Here is a 19,597-nt window from a genome sequence, read left to right as displayed (position 1 = left end):
CCCTAAGCTGGCAGTCGGACATCCATCTTGCAATCTGGGACCGCTGGCTCTTAACCGCTTGCCTGCCTGCCTGCCTGATCACCCCTAACCACTCTGCATGCCTGCCTGATCGACCCTAACTCCTCTGCCTGCTGGCCTGATCACACCTCACTGCTACCCTGCCGGCCTGATTGCCCCTAACCATCTCTGCCTCAGCCCCCGCACCCAGGACCCTAGCTTTCCTCCCTTTGGCTGGCCACAGGCACCCAAGACCCAGGCTTCCCTCCCTCTGGCCATCTGAAAATACCCATGACCCCTGGAGGCTCAGCCTGGGCCTGTCACAGACACCCAGGACCCCTGGCGGCTCTGGGACCCCCAGCAGCTCGGCCCGGGCTAGCTGCACACTCGGGACCACAGGCAGCTTCACCCAGGACTGTGAGCGACTTCACCCAGGCCAGCCGCAGGTGCCCAGGACTGTGCAGATGTCTGGAAGACGTCTGGTCTAATTAGCATATTACCATTTTATTAGTATAGATAATTGCTCCTCCTAAAAGTAATATTTTTAACAAGATATTTAGAGGGTCAATGTATTCACCCAATGAAGGCACCATTTTAAAAAACCACTTTACTGAAGTATGATTAACATATAATAAGCTGTAGATATTCAAAGTATGCAACTTGGTGTGCTTGGAAATTAGTACATACCTGTGAAATCATCATCATTATTAATGTCACAATTTTATCCATCACTTCTGAAAGTTTTCTCTTATACCTTTTTTTTTCTTTCTTCTTTTTCAGTAAAAGCACAACATAAAATCTAACCTCTTAGCAAAATTTTAAATATACAATTCAGGATTGTTGATCATAGGTTGCATGTTGTAAAATAAATCTACAGAACTTAATTTGTGCAACTGAAACTCTATACCCTTTAACCAACACCACCTCATTTTCTCCACCCAACTCTGGTATCTACCATTCTATTCTCTGCTTCTACATGTTTGACTATTTTAAATTCCATATATAAGTGAGATCATACAGAATTTGTCTTTCTGTGGCTGGCTTATTTTACTTAGTAAGAAGGAATTTCTAAGAGCATAAATTAATAGTGTAACAAGTGAGCTAAAGATTGATTTGGGAGCAACAGGAATTGTCTTGGAAAATCTCCAACATTCCTTACTTTGCCTAAGGGTAAGGTCATATATATAATGATGGAATTGTGAAATTCTGGCATAGACAAAATCTTGCATATCTTCCTTCCTGCCAATAATTCATAGAGAAACCAAGACCCAATGAGCTGAAATAATGTCCCCAAGTACCGTGTCAGAGGCAGGACTAGATGCCAGATCAGGCTTCATGGTTCCCAGTCTAACCTTCCCTGACACTTGCTATATTTCATGACAAAGAGGTGGGAAAGAAGAGGAGGAGAAGAAAGATGGTGACAGTGGTGATGGTGGTGGTGCTAAAGAAGAAATACCATCTGCATCGAGTCTTCTCTTCACCGTGTTCTACAGAGGGACACTAATTTAGAGCAGCATGCTGTTATGGGCTGAATTATGTACCCCCGAAATCCATTTGTCAAAGTCCTAACCTGCAGTGCCTCAGAATGTAACATTATTTGTAAATGGGGTCTATAAAAATTTAATTAAGTTAAAATGTGGTCACTAATTTGATATGACTGATGTCCTTATAAGAAAAGTTAAGACACAGACAACACAGACAGAAGGACAACCATATTTGCACTGAATCTTCTTGTTGACCAGAACAGGTTCTGGCCACTTGGGCCCTTCTCATGGGGAAATTTTTTTTTTATTAGAAAAGGAATGTGAGCCCTAGTCAGTTTGGCTCAATGGATAGAGCATTGGTCTGTGGACTGAAGGGCCCCAGGTTCAATTCTGGTCAAGAGCACATGCTGGGCTTGTGGTCTCAATCCCCAGGGTGGGGCCTGCAGGAGGCAGCCGATCAATGATTCTCTCTAATCATTGATGTTTCTCTCTCTCTCCCTCCATCTCTGAAATCAATAAAAAAATTATTTTAAAAAAGAAGAGGAATGTGAGAAAGGAAAGAAATGGAAAGATGACTCAACAAAAGGATGAAACCTTAAAAAACTTGAAAAGAATGGAGAATGGAGTTGGTTTTAAAAAAAAAAAAGACAAAGAATATAGAGGAAAATATCATTGTGAGTGAACTTTTTCTTGAGTGTTCCCAGAGATTTCAATACTAGCCTAAAAGGTTTCTCTCCCTTTAAACCTTCCTATCACCCCTGTCTTCTTAATCATTGCATTTACTTACGAAGCAACTATATATTTTATTCCAATTTTGCAAGTGGAAGAACAAGACTGTTGTGATTCAATGAGTATGATATTGCCAAAAATCCTCACCATACTTTCACATAATAAATCATATTAACTGAAATATTTTGATGCATAATGACATGTCACATCTAGAAAAAGGAAGCCTGTACTACCTTTGTACATAAAAACAGCTTTAACCTACAAATATTTGTGTCCACTGTGAAAGCAGGCCACTATTAGATGGTTCGATTTCACCAATTAACTGGCTACTTGCCCACTTATTTACCTCAAAGAGAAGATTTATGCCTCCAGATCAAATCAGGATATATTTTGTTTTTTTTAAGATGTTGATATACAATTGAAGCTATTTCTTGCTTTATTGTTTGCTCTCTTTCACAGAGATAATGATGAGCTGAAAGACAAAGGACAAATAGTTGTGTACTCAGATACTTGTTTTAGCTTGAAAATATTTTACAGAGTTAATATTTTTAATCTATCAGTCTTCATGTCCAAAATTCTGAAAAAATGCCTGTATCTATGATTCCCTACTTCCCAGTATTCTAGCAAGAAACATTAGGGGCCTTCAGAAGCAAAGTGCTTTGATGGGGTGTTGTAGATAATTTTTAATTTTTAAATTCGAATTCCTACTTGGTCACCAAATAATGTCTTTCATAACTTAGTCACGATGTACATCTCATGGTAACTCTTCAGTGACTCATTATATAAGCCCTGATGGAAAATGTATAATTATGAGGTTTTTATTTCCTCTTCAGATAGAGAAGAGGCTTCTGAGATAAGTTTCTTAAAGATAAGATGTTATATTTCTGACTTTTACTTTGAGATCATTTAAATTAAAATTGAGGCTGAAAAAATTATCTAGTTATTTCAAATACCCTAAGTTAATTAGAATAACAAAACACTAAAAATTTATCAGAAACTCAACAAGGTGATGAAGAAAAGTAAATTTTAAATGCAGCTTAAAGAGTAAAAGCTCATGATGATCATATGAATCACATATTTTCATGGGAAAAGTATCCATAGAATTCTGGGGCATAATAAGTGATAGTAGGACATCTTTGCAATTTTAACTTTTGGATTTTTTCATCAGAGAATGAAGATATAGTTTAATCAAGTTCTGAGTGTCAAGAAATTGTGTGCACTAAACTTAGATTTAATGATGGATGGCTTTATGTAACTTTGGCTGAATGACTAGTTCCTTCACACAGTAAGATAATCACAATTCTTTATTTTCTCATGTAAGTCCTGACAAATGTTGGTTTAACAAATTAATAAATTAACAACAAATACTTTGGGGCTTCTAGGCACATGTGGTCCCTATATTTTTACACGTGCTTTTTCAAAACAGACACAAGGAATGATTAAGAATAGGCAATTTGCATACAGACATGATGAAGTGACCTTGTCTCAAAAGGCATTCTATTTTCCAGAGTTTGGGGGCCTAGAATTATGGGGTAGGGGAAGTATACTAGTAGTTCTAATTACTGAAACAAATAATGCATCTGCTCTTTGGTTGTTAAAAATAAAATCTTCCCATGAGTTTGTGTGTGGGGGGGAGGTTGGGGGTTAAAGGGGGGGATGAGGACACATTTGTAATACCTTAACTAATAATAAATAAATAAATAAATAAATAAATAAATAAATAAAAATAAATAAATAAATAAAATCTTCCTTTTTCTTACCACAGAGTATGTTTTCTTGACAGACTAAAATAAGCCACCAAACAGCCTTTATTTAATTTGGGGTTACATGCATTCTGATGGGAGAGCGAGACAACTTAATTACAGCATGTCAATATTTATAGTTATCAAGAAAAACACAGATTTTAACAAAAGTCTTGTCAGACTTTAATATCCGAGTCTTTATTTGCAATTTTTCTGCTATCTATTATGATTATGCCATCCAGTTATTTAATCTGTTTACAATCACTACCAGCATACGATAGAAATGGGTTGATAAATGTTGAGAGATGGATAGGTGTGGACCTGTATGTATAACTCTTGTGACAAATTTCTCTGTTTCTAGCTTATATATGTGTGCAGGGATATTACAAAAGTAAATCAATTTCCTCTTCCAAAATATTGTCAAAGGCTAAAGGCAAAAATACTGTACTGGCTGTCTTGCGACCTTCATCTGACTTCTGAAGCTCTTTTAGCTACATGTAGTTCTCAGACTTCTCTAAGAAACTTTTATGTGACTGTACAAGTTAGTTTTTCTACATAACAAACTACTTCAAGATTAAGTTGTTAAAATAACCCTTGTTTGGCTTATAATTATATGGATTGACATTATGGGCTGGGACAGGCTAAGGAGGTTTTTTCCTTATGGTTTGGCTGGGCTTCCTCATGTGTCTAGGGCCAAGGTCAGCAAACTTTTTCTGTAAAAGGCTAGTAGTAAATATTTTAAGTTTTGTGGGATATACAGTGTTTGTCACAACTAGTCAACCAGGCCAGTATAGCACTAAAGAAGCCATAGATAGTAGTAAACGAAGAGCATGGCTATTTTCCAATAAAACTTTATTCACAAAAACAGGCAACTGTCCAGCAAACTGTAGTTGCCAACCCCTGGTCTAGGATCAGATGCTTGCTGGCAGTGGGCGGGCTGGCCTAGAATGGCATCAGATGAAAGGACAAGCACTTACTCCCCAATAGCCAAAGCAAATCACAGAGCCAACACAAATTCAAGAGGTTCAGAAATAGACTACACCTCTTGGAGGGAGGGGAAGAATTTGCATCCATTTGTGATTCTTTTGCTCCCAGGCAACCATAATTCACTTATCGAAATGACTTTGAGCCAAGACACAGCTAGAGATCATAGCAGTCAGGTTTCCTGCTTTAATCCTGGGTGCTCCCTCTGCTGGCAGAGCTGGAATTCAAAAAAAATCCTTTAGAATGGCTTTTTTCTAGGATGAGGTCAGATGGCCCTGGAGAATCACCATCCTATGCATCTTATATGTGGCAAGTGACCATGTACAGCAACCCGAGAATAAAAAGTGACCCATTTGGTCCAAAAGCATCAATCACTACCAATGGCATATCTTCCACCAATAAACCCACTTCTTTGAAGTTAAAACTAGGAAAACACCTGTCCGCAGGAGCACCCAATTAAAGTGTAGCCAGGCCAGAAGAAAGCCGAACTTATAGCTCAGATTTATCACCTTTACTACCTGCCATCTTGCCAAGTACAGTATGACCCTAAGGGCATCATAAGATGTGCTGGCTGTTTTCACACCTCTAGGGGTGGTTCCATGTTGTTCTATCTTCCCCTTGTCCTTGAAAGTAGGAGCATGTCTTATCACTCATCACCTGTTGAAGGACCACTCAAATGTAAATTTGAAGCACAGATGTGGGCATGGTGGCGGGAGAGAAAGTGTAGGCATGGAAGGTACATTCTTAGGAAGGTAAGTCCTAAAGAGGCGAAAACAGTTAATAGCAGCATGAAAACATCTCAAATCAAATGCAGTCTGCTTCATGGTTTGCTTAAAGGAAGAAAAATATCATTAACTGAGTGTCTGTTATGTTGTAGGCCCATCTTTAAGAACTTGGCTTATATTTCTTCATTTCATCTTCCTAAAAACACTTTGGCATGTGTATTATTATGCTCATTTTACATATCAGAAAACTTAGGCTCAGAGAAATTCAGAAAATTGCCTAAGGGCACTCAGCAAATAAATTGCAGAATCAGGATCAAAACCTAAAACATGCTCTGACAACTCCAACTACTTCCTCGAAGACTATGAAAGTAATGCAGGTATTTCTCCACCATATTGTCCTAGCCCTTCAAAGCCAGCAGCATTAACTTTCAAAATGTTTGACACTGAAGCTTTCCTTTGCACTTTGGTCTGATGAGTTTTCCAACTTGTCAGTGACTGTCAGAAACAACAGCAATTTGAGTTCGGACCATGACACATGACACTCTCTACTTGTGGTAAGCATCTTGCCATCTCTTATTAGAATTAAAGAGTGATCCTGGAAAATCATCTATCTTGCTAAGCCCTCACTTCCATGCTGGGGAATTGCCTCAATCTCTCTCAAATCACTATCCTGTTTCTTTCTCAAGGTTTCTCAGAATAGTCCCTATCATTTCCACTGGAAGCCTCTTCCAGTGTCCAACCCCATCCTCCCCTTAGAGGAAAAAATCTTTCTAATGAAGATCTACAGATCCTGCAGTTTTAACTTAAATCTACTTCTGTGTTTTTTCCTTCTAAGAAAATAAAGGAAAATGACCCAATTCATTCCCATGAAAATCCTATTAAATGTTTGAAGGTCATTATTATGTCTTTGGCTCCTCTTGACCCCCTTTATCGTCCTTAATTAGTTTTTGGCACACTTTAGGAACAACAATTCTGATCATAATCATATATTTCTCCAACTTTAGACACACCTTATTTACAAGGACCAGACTGATTGTCTAACTCCACTTCTCAAGAGATGAGTCTTTGGACTTTTTATCATGTGAAGCCACAAAGAGAGCAAGGATATGGAGTCAAGCCAGGAGTTTGAGCCCTAGGTCAACTAATCATTAGCTTATTTATTTCTGAGCCTCATTTTCCCCTTCAATTTTCTGTTTCATTTCCTCTCTTTTGAATTGGGGGAGGATATATTTTGACATTTAGGAAGTTTTGTGCTTTTGTTAGAACCTAGTATATAGTTACTGTGATAGGAAGAAAATTGGTCCTCCAAAGGTGTCCATTTTCTAAATTCTAGAACCAGTGAATATGTTATGATACATGGTAAAGGGGAATTGATTGTTACAGATGGGATTAGGTTTGCTCATCAGCTGACATTAATATTAGGAGATCATTCTGGATTTTCTGGGTGGGCCCAATGTGAACTGGTTGAATAAAAGTGTCCATGGAAAAATGAAAATTCATATTGTCACAGATGACAATTCATATTTTCTCAGAAATGTTTCCAGATAAAAGCTATAGCTGTACATCCCTATAGTTATTGAGAACAATTTACTTTAAAAATGATCAAAATAACTTAGTGGCTTAAACAAAATAAATTTATTATCTTACAGTTATGGAGGTCTGAAGTCTGAAATGGAGGTCACTGGGCTAAAATCCAAGTGTTGTTAGGGCTACATTTCTTGTGGAGGTGCTAAAGGAGAATGTATTTCCTTGCCTTTACTTCTTCTAGAGACCACTGCATTCCTTGGTTTCCTTCCTCCATCTTCAAATCTAGCAACTATGAATGAAGTAATTCTTGCATCACATCAAAATAGGTCTTAACAGGAATGGCTAAAAGGAGAAAGGTAGAACTGAATTCGAGCAATAAAAATTTGGAAATCCATTTTAAAGATGCCAGGGGCAAGATTTAAATACTGAAAAGTAATCATGAAAGGATGCAAACATATCACTGAACAGCAGAACTCCTGTCACTTTCCTGCTTCCTTGTGGTAATGACCCTGAAGGATCAGAGGAGAGTTTTTTTTGTTTTGTTTTTTTTACTATTTCTCCTCCCTCATCTAAAAATCTGCAAAAAGCACAATAGACTTGTCCTGCTGGCTCCATTCCTATAGCTTCCAGTCACTGCAGTCCACCTCCCTTGGCAGTCTGGCTTCCTTCCTTTACACTTTGATGAAACATTTCTGGCCAAGGTTGCCAATAACTGCTCATAATACCACAAACTCCCCAATCTTCGCACAATCCTTGGATAAGTGATGCACTGTTCACCGCCTCCTGAATCCTCTCCAACCTCTGCTTCCTTGGCTCAGACCTCAGCATCTCTGGCTGAAACTGCTCAGATGTCTCCATCAGTCCCCTTTTTTACCTGTCCCTTAAATGTGGATCCCTTTTATTTATTTTTTATTCTTATGGTTTCCTCTACTACTTCTGGGCCAAAGACTGCCATACCTGTGTCTGACCTCCATCTTGTCCAGCACAGCACAGCACTTCTAAGGGCCTGGCACCTCATCCCCTGCAGAATGTGCAGGGCAACTCACAAACGGGCCTCCCTAGCTCTGCCTTCCACATCTAAATACATGCCTTCACCTGCAAGTCACATGCCCCTGCTCTCTGTACCGTTCTTCTTCTTATGCCTTCACCTTATCCTTAGGGGATGACAAGTGTAGCCAATGGAACCACAGCCTTGATTCCAAATGTAGTCATGTCACTTCCTTAGTAAGTGGGAAGCCTTTGCTCAAATGTTCCCTTCTCTGTGAGGCCTACTCTGCCAGCTCTATTTCAAACCTCTCTCACACACCCCCAACATTCTCAGTCCCCCCTACCCTGCCCTACATTTTTCCTATCGCACTTACCATCTTCTAACATATCATACAATTAACTTATTTATTATGAGTATCATTTGTTGTCTATCTCCCTATTAGAATAAAAGACCCACAACTGCAGGAATTTTTGTCTGTTTTGTTCTCTGGTGTGTCCCTAGCACTTATAACAGTGGGCCCTAAATAACTAGTTGTTGTATAAATAAATGAATAAAGCAACAACAGAAGAGAAATTCATGAAGCACATGAGAATTAGAAAGAGAATCAAGACAAAGGACGCAATTGAAGCCAGAGTATAAGGTTAAAAATTGCATTTATGTACAATGTAATAGGCTCTAATGTAGGGCATTACCAGTGGTAATGCCAATGGGAATTATAATCAGAGGGCCCAAAAAGGGCCCCAGCTAATATAATAGATGAACGATTTCAGATCAGCAATATTATATTATGTTATATTATTAGAACTTGAAATTTTTATGATTGGTTAAGTCCCAGATCATAGGTGACATGGTCGACAAAAGCAGACCACAGGAAAAAAGTCCTTCTCAACATTTGCCTGCTTAGTCTTGGGTGGGACTTGTAAGGTGTATTAATCATGCTTTTTTACTTTCACATTTTGTGATATTTTAACATCTTGGGGCTTTGAGGACTTAGAGAGGGATTGCCTGGGCATTCAACCTTAACTGGAATCAAACCTGGGACCCTTCAGTCCCCAGGCCGACACACTAGCCACTGAGCAAAACTGGCTAGGGCTAGGTTATTTGTTTAAATTGGTCTTTTATTCCATCCCACAACGGAGCTAGTAAGCTGTATATAATATACATGCCAAGCTGACATTTGAAATTTGATATTTGATACAACCTCTTTCATTTCTGAATATCTTAAATCTTAATAAGTCCATACTTACTTACATCAGCAGTAATGTATCCCAATGGGTTCTGAATCAGAGAAAAAAACATTGTTATAAAGGACAAAATTTGTACAATTGCTGAAATTTGAGTATGGAATATATAATTTTACTCTGGTTATGCAAGAAAATGTCCTTATTCGTAGAAAATGCATGATGAAATCTTTAGAAATATAAGAATATTATAATGCCATTTACTCTCAAGTGGTTCCAGAAAATATAATACATATATGAGAGAGATAAAGCAAATGTGCCAAAATGTTAACAATTGAGGAATATATAGGTACTCAGCTTATGTGCATTTTTTGTACTTTTCTTACAAGTCTTCTGTAAGTTAGAAATGTTTTCAAAACTTAAAAAAAAAATTTGCTGAAATTGAGTTGAAATGTAGCTCACAAATATTTCTATCCCCTTGGATCTAATTCTGCCCTTTACATGATATTTCTGAGCACATTGATTTTTTTTCACTGTAATAGAATTTCAGACATCAGAAAAATGGTATCATGACTCTCTGAAACTATTTTCTCATCAGATGATCTGGATGGGAACTTCACCTCCCTTCTGACTGTCACCCTTCACACACACACACACACACACACACACACACACACACACCACATATATATGTTAAGTGTGACATCGTACTTTGGGAACCTAGTCAGCTCCCATATGTGAATGGACAAGAAATTGTTCTCTTCCCTGCACAGAAAATCTCAACAATGTCCAGTGCTTCTTTATGACACACCTTCTCACCTGCTGCAATGCCAACGAAAAACTGGATAGCAAAACATTGCCTCTTTGGCAGGAATATGAGACAAAGGAAGCCTCAGGAATTCACAGTGTGCGGAAAAGAGAGGAAATGAGACATAAAAGTCTTCTGTATAATGGTTGCTATGGTGTAATGTGTTTTAATCCACCCCTCTTTTCAGAGTGAGAAAAAAAAATGAATTATCTAGGTTTTTGCAGTTCTTTTTGAAGTGAATGAATGAGGCTTTCCAGAAGAAAACTGTCACACAAAATAAATCTAGCAGCATTATGAATAAAAAATCGCCACAAGACCTAACCAATGCACAAATACACAAGATGAATCTGAATCGTGAATATGTGTGTTCGCATTTAAAGTACTGACTGATGGCATGGATTCATGAGACCTGCCTAGAGTAGTCTGGTACATTTAGCATTACTAAAACCTTGCTGTGGCGATGAAAGCCCCAGAAATGTATTTTTATCAAGATCCCCTAAAAGTACTTGTGGGCATTTTCTCAGGGTCTGGCACAGGAGGTTTGAAATATACCTAGCTTCTTGAGGTCCTTCCACCTTCTTGATTCTGAGCATAAAGAGTTCTGGCAGACTGTGTGCTAGAGTAGAACTTTAGCACCATCTAAAGGCTGCATAGCAAATGGCTTGCCCGTGTGAACGTTGCTTAAAATGCTGTTTGCTATGATGATATAATTCTTTGGGGGGGGGCTGATATTGTGAAAACAGTCTGCAAAATGCTGCTAACAACGAAGTTGTTGAGAAGATTAAATTGGAAACCTATTGAGTCTAGCACAATACTCAATGAAGTAAGTATCCCATGAGTGCTGTCATTGGCTTATTACTTTAAAATTACTCTCCTGTTTGAGGCCACACAGTACACAAAGAACCACTTAAGTTTCTTGTACATCAGCACAGGCCTCGGTGATTGATTCTGAATCTGAGACCCAACAAATGCTTGCCAGGTTCCTCAGACACACAACCCAGGCTTTGGCTTTTGTCTTTCAAAGGGTTCTCTCTGCTCAGTGCTTTCTGAGTATCTGTCATCGGCCCTGTGTTTCCACTGCATGATCCTGCTTCTGCTTTCAGCACAGGTGGCTTTGCTGTCAGGGTATTTGAAGTTTTTCTTTGATGGCCCTGCAACTAAGCAACTTAATTATGAATGAGCACTCTGCCTAAAAGCCTCTCTTTTTCCCTAAATGGCTCCTGGCATATATCCAGGGCCTCAATGCACAAAAGCTAAGCTATGTCTGACTCACCACCACCAACTCTTCCTGTTTATTTGCTGCTTGTCACTTTTGTTAGATGAGAGGAACAGTGAGCTAGGGGAAAAAAATAAAAGGAAAAATGTAATACTTTTTAAAATGAAATATTCCCTATTTCTATTTTTTTTTAATTTTCAAAATGAATGGTGCACTAACATCAATTCACTATGTTCTGAGATTAGTCAAAGCAATATTTCCATGAGTTTTCTTCCATTTTTTATCATTTGTGTAAAACATCACCAATGCACAACTCTTAAAAAGAAGAAAAGGAAAAACAGAAAATCAATAAGTAAAAATTTAAGATTTCTTAGTGGTGAAAACACAACAGAAAGAGATTAAAAAAAAAAAAAAAAAAGCTCAGCTGGTGTAACCCAGTGGTTGAGCATCGACCTATGAACCAGGAGGTCATGGTTCAATTCCCAGTCAAGTCACTTGCCCGGGTTTTGGGCTTGATTGCCAGTGTGGTGTGTGTCGGAGGCAGGCAATCAATGTTTCTCTATTATCATTGATGTTTCTATCTCCCTATTCCTCTCTCTTCCTCTCTCTCTAAAAAAAATCAATAAAAACATATTTGTAAACAAATCTTAACCCCTTTAAAAAAAAGTTCCTTCACTTTCAGAATAGGTTAGTGTTAGAGCAGGTAGGTGTGTGTGTGTGTGTGTGTGTGTGTGTGTGTGTGTGTGTGTTGAAAGAACATTCATGATATGGGAAGAGACCTTTCTAATATGGTATAAGAAACTGAGACATAGAAAGCATAAGTGATTGGCTCTGGATCATACAGCTAGTTAATGGTGAAGATAGGAGTGAATTCGGATTCACTGACTTCTGGGGTACTGTTGGGCAAAGCCACTTTGGTAGCAAAGTCTCTGAAATGTCCAAGTAACTATTGCTTTGCCAAGTCATAAGCTGTTTTATCCATAATTTGCAGGCTTATCATCTTTGCTCTTGTTCTTAGACTTGTCCACCATACAGTATTTGCTTTTTTTCCCCTCAGGTATTTCAATACATCCCTGAAATCTCAGAAGTAATATGCAGTTCAAATCGATATGCACTGTGAATGTAAACTAAACACCAGATTTCAAAGACTTGGCATGACAAAAATGTAAAATATCTCATGAATAACATTTCATATTGATTTCATGTTGAAATGATAATATTTGGAATATGTTGGATTAAGTAAGATGTGTTGCTAAAATTAATTTTACCCGTTTATTTTTATTTTTTAAACATGGCTACTAAGAAATTTAAAATGATGTGGCCTACATTAAATTTCTATTAAGGAGCACAGATATAGGTAATATAAAATAGAATTTTCCTTTTTTTTTCATTTCTTTTTCTGAAATTTCATTGTTAGTATAAAGGCAAGCAGTGGATTTTTGTACATTGATTTTGTATCCTGCAACTTTACTGTATTTGTTTATTGTTTTTAATAGTTTTTGGTGGAATTTTTAGGGGTTACTATATAAAGAATTATGTCATCTGCAAAAAGTGACACTTTTACAAAAAGAATCAAGAACATAGCATTGGTCAATGATGTGAATACTGGTTGAGAAATTAGAAGGCACAGGATCAAAAACATATAAAATGAGAGAGTTGGATGACATGCCTTCCATGTTTCTTTTCAGAACAGTGATTCTGTTAGTACTATGATTTCTCATGGCTTCTTCCAATAACAGGTACTTAAAAATTCATGAATCACAAATATAGTTGTGGAATCTAATAAGGGAAAGAGGAAATCATCCCAATGCAAAAGAGGAAATAATCGAATGTTAGCAATGTTAGAAAACATACTGCTGGTGTAGACCAAAACTGAAGAAAATACATTAAGAATTTAGATTTTAAAACCATAAGCAGGGTTTAGAATGTCAGCTAGGGGAGGAACCAAGATGGCGGCATAGGTTAACGCCGGAGTTTGCTGCTTTGAACAACTACTTCAAAAGTGAAACTAAAAGACGGAATGGACATCACCCAGAACCACTGGAACGCTGGCTGAGTGGAAGTCCTACAACTAGGAGGAAAGAGAAACGCATACGGACACTCAGAGGAGGCGCAGTGCTGAAGTCAAATTCTGAGGTGCGGAGTGCGCTGAGCAGGCTGGTGGCGGAGGGCACGGTTGGCGTTTTCAATCGGGAGGGAGTCGCAGACTCTGAGCTCCAGATCCGGGCGAGTCTTTAGGGACCCAGACTCAAACGGGAGAAGCGGGACTGCCTGGCTTCGGTCAGAGCGAGTGCAGCTTTCTCTCCGAGCTTTGCAGCAGGTGCTGGGACTCAGAGAGGCAGAGCCCCTGGGGACAGGACTGAGAGCCGCCATAACTGCTCTCTCCGGCCCACCCTGTTGATCCTGTGCGACCCGCCCCGCCCAAGCCCTGCACAGAGGCATTTGCCGGATAGCCTCAGGCAAACGCCAGATTAGCACCTCCCTAGAGGACAGAAGTTCTCTCACTGCTGACACAGCTGATTCTCATAGCCACTTGGCCTGGAGGTCAAACCCTCCCTGGAATTAGCTACAACAATCAAGATTTAACTATAAGACCACAAACAAAGACCACTAGGGGGTGCATCAAGGAAGCATAACAAAATGCGGAGACAAAGAAACAGGACAAAATTGTCAATGGAAGATATAGAGTTCAGAACCACGCTTTTAAGGTCTCTCAAGAACTGTTTAGAAGCCACCGATAAACTTAATGAGATCTACAAGAAAACTAATGAGACCCTCGATGTTATATTGGGGAACCAACTAGAAATTAAGCATACACTGACTGAAATAAAGAATATTATACAGACTCCCGACAGCAGAACAGAGGAGCGCAAGAATCAAGTCAATGATTTGAAATGCGAGGAAGCAAAAAACACCCAAACGGAAAAGCAAAATGAAAAAAGAATCCAAAAATGCGAGGATAGTGTAAGGAGCCTCTGGGACAGCTTCAAGCGTACCAACATCAGAATTATAGGGGTGCCAGAAGATGAGAGAGAGCAAGATATTGAAAACCTATTTGAAGAAATAATGACAGAAAACTTCCCTCACCTGGTGAAAGAAATGGACTTACAGGTCCAAGAAGAGCGGAGAACCCCAAACAAAAGGAATCCAAAGAAGACCACACCAAGACACATCATCATTAAAATGCCAAGAGCAAAAGATAAAGAGAGAATCTTAAAAACAGCAAGAGAAAGAAACTCAGTTACCTACAAGGGAATACCCATACGACTGTCAGCTGATTTCTCAACAGAAACTTTGCAGGCCAGAAGCGAGTGGCAAGAAATATTCAAAGTGATGAATACCAAGAACCTACAACCAAGATTACTTTATCCAGCAAAGCTATCATTCAGAATTGAAGGTCAGATAAAGAGCTTCACAGATAAGGAAAAGCTAAAGGAGTTCATCACCACCAAACCAGGATTATATGAAATGCTGAAAGGTATCCTTTAAGAAGAGGAAGAGGAAGAAAAAGATAAAGATACAAATTATGAACAACAAATATGCATCTATCAACAAGTGAATCTAAGAATCAAGTGAATAAATTATCCGATGAACAGAATGAACTGGTGATTATAATAGAATCAGGGACATAGAAAGGGAATGGACTGACTATTCTTGGGGGGGAAAGGGGTGTGGGAGATGCGGGAAGAGACTGGACAAAAATCGTGCACCTATGGAAGAGGACAGTGGGTGGGGAGTGAGGGCGGAGGGTGGGGCGGGAACTGGGAGGAGGGGAGTTATGGGGGGAAAAAAGAGGAACAAATGTAATAATCTGAACAATAAAGATTTAATTAAAAGAAAAAGAATGTCAGCTAATACAAGGAAGTACTTTACTTCTTTAAAATTTATTTTATAACATATGTGCATGTACAGATGCTTTAGATATTCGTTGTGATGATGATGGCAATATTAGTTTTGGTGATCATGTTGAAGATAATGAAAAACTCTGGAAAACAAAAAAAAGTCTGAGCGATTACAATCCATAAACACTAATTCATACTATCTGAAAATTGGGGATAATATTAACCTCAAAGTTGGTTGGGAAAATTAAATGAGATAAAGCAGAGAAAATGCTAAGCACAAATCTGCTTCATTACACACTGTTAATCAAGGTTAACGATGATGACAATGATGATAACAATAATGATGATGACAGGCCTCACAAATTAAGCTATTCCTAGGGAGCCATATCCAATTCTCAACAATTTCAAAATAAAACATGCAAGTTAACATGTATGTATAACATTAGGACATTGGAGTCATTCAAAAGATTATAGCCAAATATGATAGGGCTTTAAACTCATACATGTGGCTTTGCTTTCATACATAATTTAGAATTATTTCTTTTTTTTTCAGAAGTTTATATTAGAATAGCATATTATCTAAAGTTCAATGGGGTCAAGGTCCTGCATGCTTTGTGTTCATTCTGGGATCATAGTTTGCTAATGAGAACTGACATATACCAACACAAAATGGTTTTATGGTCCTGTCCTTCTGGTCACAAGCTTTAGAAATAAAAGAAAGCACAGAGTTTATAAGGTCAGAAGACAACCTCCAGCTTATCTGTGAGATTTTTGTAATAATTAACTTATATGAATATTTTTAAAACCAAATGAGATTCAATATATGTGAGTGATGTACAAATGCTAATGTTATTACTGAAAGTCATATCCCCTTACTTTTATAACAACCACTTTAAAATGAACACACAAGGTCATCTGCTTTATTTTGTTCATTAGATTCCACATATAAGTGAAATCATGTGATATTTGTCTTGCTCTGACTGGCATATTTCATTTAGCATAACACTCTCCAGGTCCATCCATGCTATTGCAAAAGCTAAGATTTCCTTCTTTTTCATGATTGAGTAGTATTCCATTGTGTAAATGTACCACAGCTTTTTTAAAAATCCACAAACGTACTGATGGGCACTTGAGCTACTTCCAAATCTTGGCTATTGTAAATAATGTTGCAATGAACACAGGGCTCTATATATTATTTCAAATTAGTGTTTCCGGTTTCATTGGATATATTCCCAGAAGTGCAACTGCTGGGTTATAAGGCAGTTCCATCTTTAATTTTTTGAGGTAACTCCATACTGCTTTCCACAATGGCTGCAACAAAATAGAAATAGACTCATAGATACAGAGAACAGACTGGCAGCGGTTAAAGAGGAGGGGTAGGGTGCTGGGTGAAAAAGATGAAGGGATTAAGCAAACAAAAAAACACACACCTCATAAACAGACAACAGTATGGTGATTGCCAGAGGGAAGGGGAGGTGGGGGGATTAGGAGAGGGTAAAGGGAAAATAAATGGTGATGGAAGACACTTGGGGTGGTGAACACACAATACAATATATGAATGCTGTATTATAGAATTGTACCTCTGAAACCTATATAATTTGATTAACCAATGTCACTCCAATAAACTCAATAAAAATCATCTACTTTGGCCGAAACCGGTTTGGCTCAGTGGATAGAGCGTCGGCCTGCGGACTGAAGGGTCCCAGGTTCGATTCCGGTCAAGGGCATGTGCCTGGGTTGCGGGCATATCCCCGGTGGGAGGTGTGCAGGAGGCAGCTGATTGATGTTTCTCTCTCACCGATGTTTCTGACTCTCTATCTCTCTCCCTTTCTCTCTGTAAAAAATCAATAAAATATATTTAAAAAAATCATCTACTTTGTAGAGTATCTCTATATGTCATCAGTACACTTAATTATAGTCATCTCTAGCCCTCTGTAGCCTGTGCACATCATAAAGCAAGGCTATGACTTTTTCACCTCAACAGCTCCAGCATTTGGCATTCTGACATATAGTAGGTGCTGGAACATATATTTAAATTATGAACTTAAAGGAAACAGAAACATTAATTTCAACCCTAAATATTATTGGGCCACATCATGATACTACACAGCTGAGATGCACGTGTTTCCTTTTACAGGCCAATAAAATATGTAAAAGTCACTGTTTCGGGCTTGGTTCCCAAGAGTCAGATGTTGAGATGGAGCCTGTGGTGCAGGGTGTTTATTAGGGATCAGCACCTGTGGAAGGCCAAGGGAGAAGCAAGCTTGGGCAGAAAGAGAAGTAGAACTGGCATACCTTGGTCAGCCTAGTGGACAACTCTGGAACCAAGTTTGCCCACTAGAGTTGTCTTTCATCAGGCCAAGATAGTCAGGCTCTTATTCTTCCACCTCCATCACTCATTGGGTCCTCCATCACTCCTCCACTACCCCTGGGAGAGAATGCCCTTGGGCAAGGTGACTCTGCAGCTGAGACAGTCCCTGAAGAGATTGACAGCTAAGGCAACACATCTTTCCCTGGTGCTTGTCCATGTTCACCAGAGTCATCAAATTTAAAATGTCTGTCTACCACATAAGAAGAGACATTCATATTTGAGGGCATAGAATGACTTTACTCAATGTGGAATTTGGAGTTACATTCACAATCAAATTAAAGAAAAGGCCTATGCTGTTATAGATTTATGGTAGCATATACAAAACATTTCATTAATATAGTGAAGGCTTACAGGAAGACATTGGTGTGTTGACATGTAATGTCATTTTCTCATGAAACACTGTCCTTCAGCAAGTAGTTTCTGGGTACCTGTTTGTGCATTGAAACAGAAATTATTAAGCAAAGCACTCCTCTGGGGATATACTGATACAGCTTTGTGCAGAACCTCTCTTCCCAGATCCAATCTTCTTCACTGTTCTAGCTTCTGAAGGTAATGAGTATGTCTTTCTGCCAGGGTGTGGCTGCATCTAGGGTCCTGAAGAAGGCACCATTAGCAGGATATGGCTTTCCTTTCTGATCTAAGCCTTCTTACCCATTGATCCCTATGCATTCAGTGTTCCATCTTGGCAGCTTTCCTTCTCAAGTGTACATGGTGTGTGTGTGTTTTTAAAGATTGTCATTATTTTTTTTAAGGAATTGTATCAATTCAATTTTATTAATTTCTTTTTAATTGATTTTAGAGGAGAGAGAGAGAGAGAGAGAGAGAGAGAGAGAAGAAAGATACATCAATCAACTGCCTCCTGCAACCGGAGATTAAACCTGAAACCTATGTATATGCCCTGACCAGGAATCGAACCAGCAACCTTCCAGTGCAGGAACAATGCTCCAATAAACTGTACCACCTCGGCCAGGACCGAGTGTATATGTTTTAATGGGGCTTAAAGAAGTGACCAAAACCACATTTGTGCCTTAATTTCTCCAAAATTACAAGGAAGAAATCAACTTGAAGTGTTCCCTGGTCATAATGCCTATGCAATCCTGCTCTACCCAATACAAAATGATGTGTTGGGTGGATTAGCAAACATTTGAGTTTACTAGAAAATCAACCATTATTTTCTCAGGACCTAGAAGGGTTGATTTTCTTTCATTCTAAGTTTCTGGGAAAAGTTCAAGAGCTTACACAAATGAGACTTAAGAGATTGGTGTGGGAAACTGAGACATCAATCCAGTCCATAAGCCCTTCTATCTTCCAATGCAGTGTTAACTCATTATTATTAAATGCTCATAAATAATGAGGATAAGATCATTTTATAAGAGGCTTGCTCTCCACCATTATGGATTATCATACAGACTTTTAGGATGTAAGCTACTAAGATTATAACATATTTCAGTCTGCCTTTACTCATGCATAACAAATGGGAAAGACGGGTGAACATTCCTTACACATTCCAGCAGTAGTGTTTTTAACCAATCAATGTTTTCATTTGGTTCTCTTTCAATCCCTTAAGGGTAGACATTAAAATAAGGCTAAATATGTTTAATTTTTGAAAGATATAATACAAATTCCATAGTAAGCTAAAATCCAATCATGTCTAAATTTTTTCAGTTCCCAGGGTTATTTTTAGGTCTTTGGGGAAAATATAAGGTTTTTTCTCTCTTTCTCAGCCTTGAAGTGCCCCATTTAAACATGACTGTCTCGTCACACCCTTTTCCAGCCCATTCACCATAGTCAGCATCCAAGATCCTGGAAAGAGTGAGGCTCCTTTCACTGGTGGGGGGAAGAGAAGCAGCATGCTGTGGAGATGGAAATCTGGGTTCTAGTTCCAAATCCACAACTACTAGTAAGTCTGGTACTTTGGGCAAGTTCCTGGCTTTCTGCAGGCCTTCATTTGCTCATCAACTTAGGGAGGAAAGAGAATAGCTGCTTTTTAATGGCCCTCCCAA

General features: G+C 38.6%; 1 protein-coding gene across 1 annotated transcript in view; it reads right to left on the bottom strand.

Annotated features, from left to right (window-relative positions):
- Nucleotides 1–1,334, bottom strand: part of LOC308511996 (erythroid transcription factor-like) — a gene marked incomplete at both ends in the record, with an annotated part of 68,555 nt that extends 67,221 nt beyond the window's left edge. Inside the window, one exon of the mRNA XM_081081799.1 lies at nt 1,296–1,334. Within this exon, the coding sequence (XP_080937925.1) occupies nt 1,296–1,334 (39 nt within the window). The remainder of the gene's footprint in view (nt 1–1,295) is intronic.
- Between the last annotated feature and the right edge of the window lie 18,263 nt (nt 1,335–19,597).

Source organism: Myotis nattereri, assembly GCF_964212035.1.
Source record: "Myotis nattereri genome assembly, chromosome: X".
NCBI lineage: Eukaryota > Metazoa > Chordata > Mammalia > Chiroptera > Vespertilionidae > Myotis > Myotis nattereri.
This window is presented reverse-complemented; position numbering and strand designations above follow the sequence as displayed.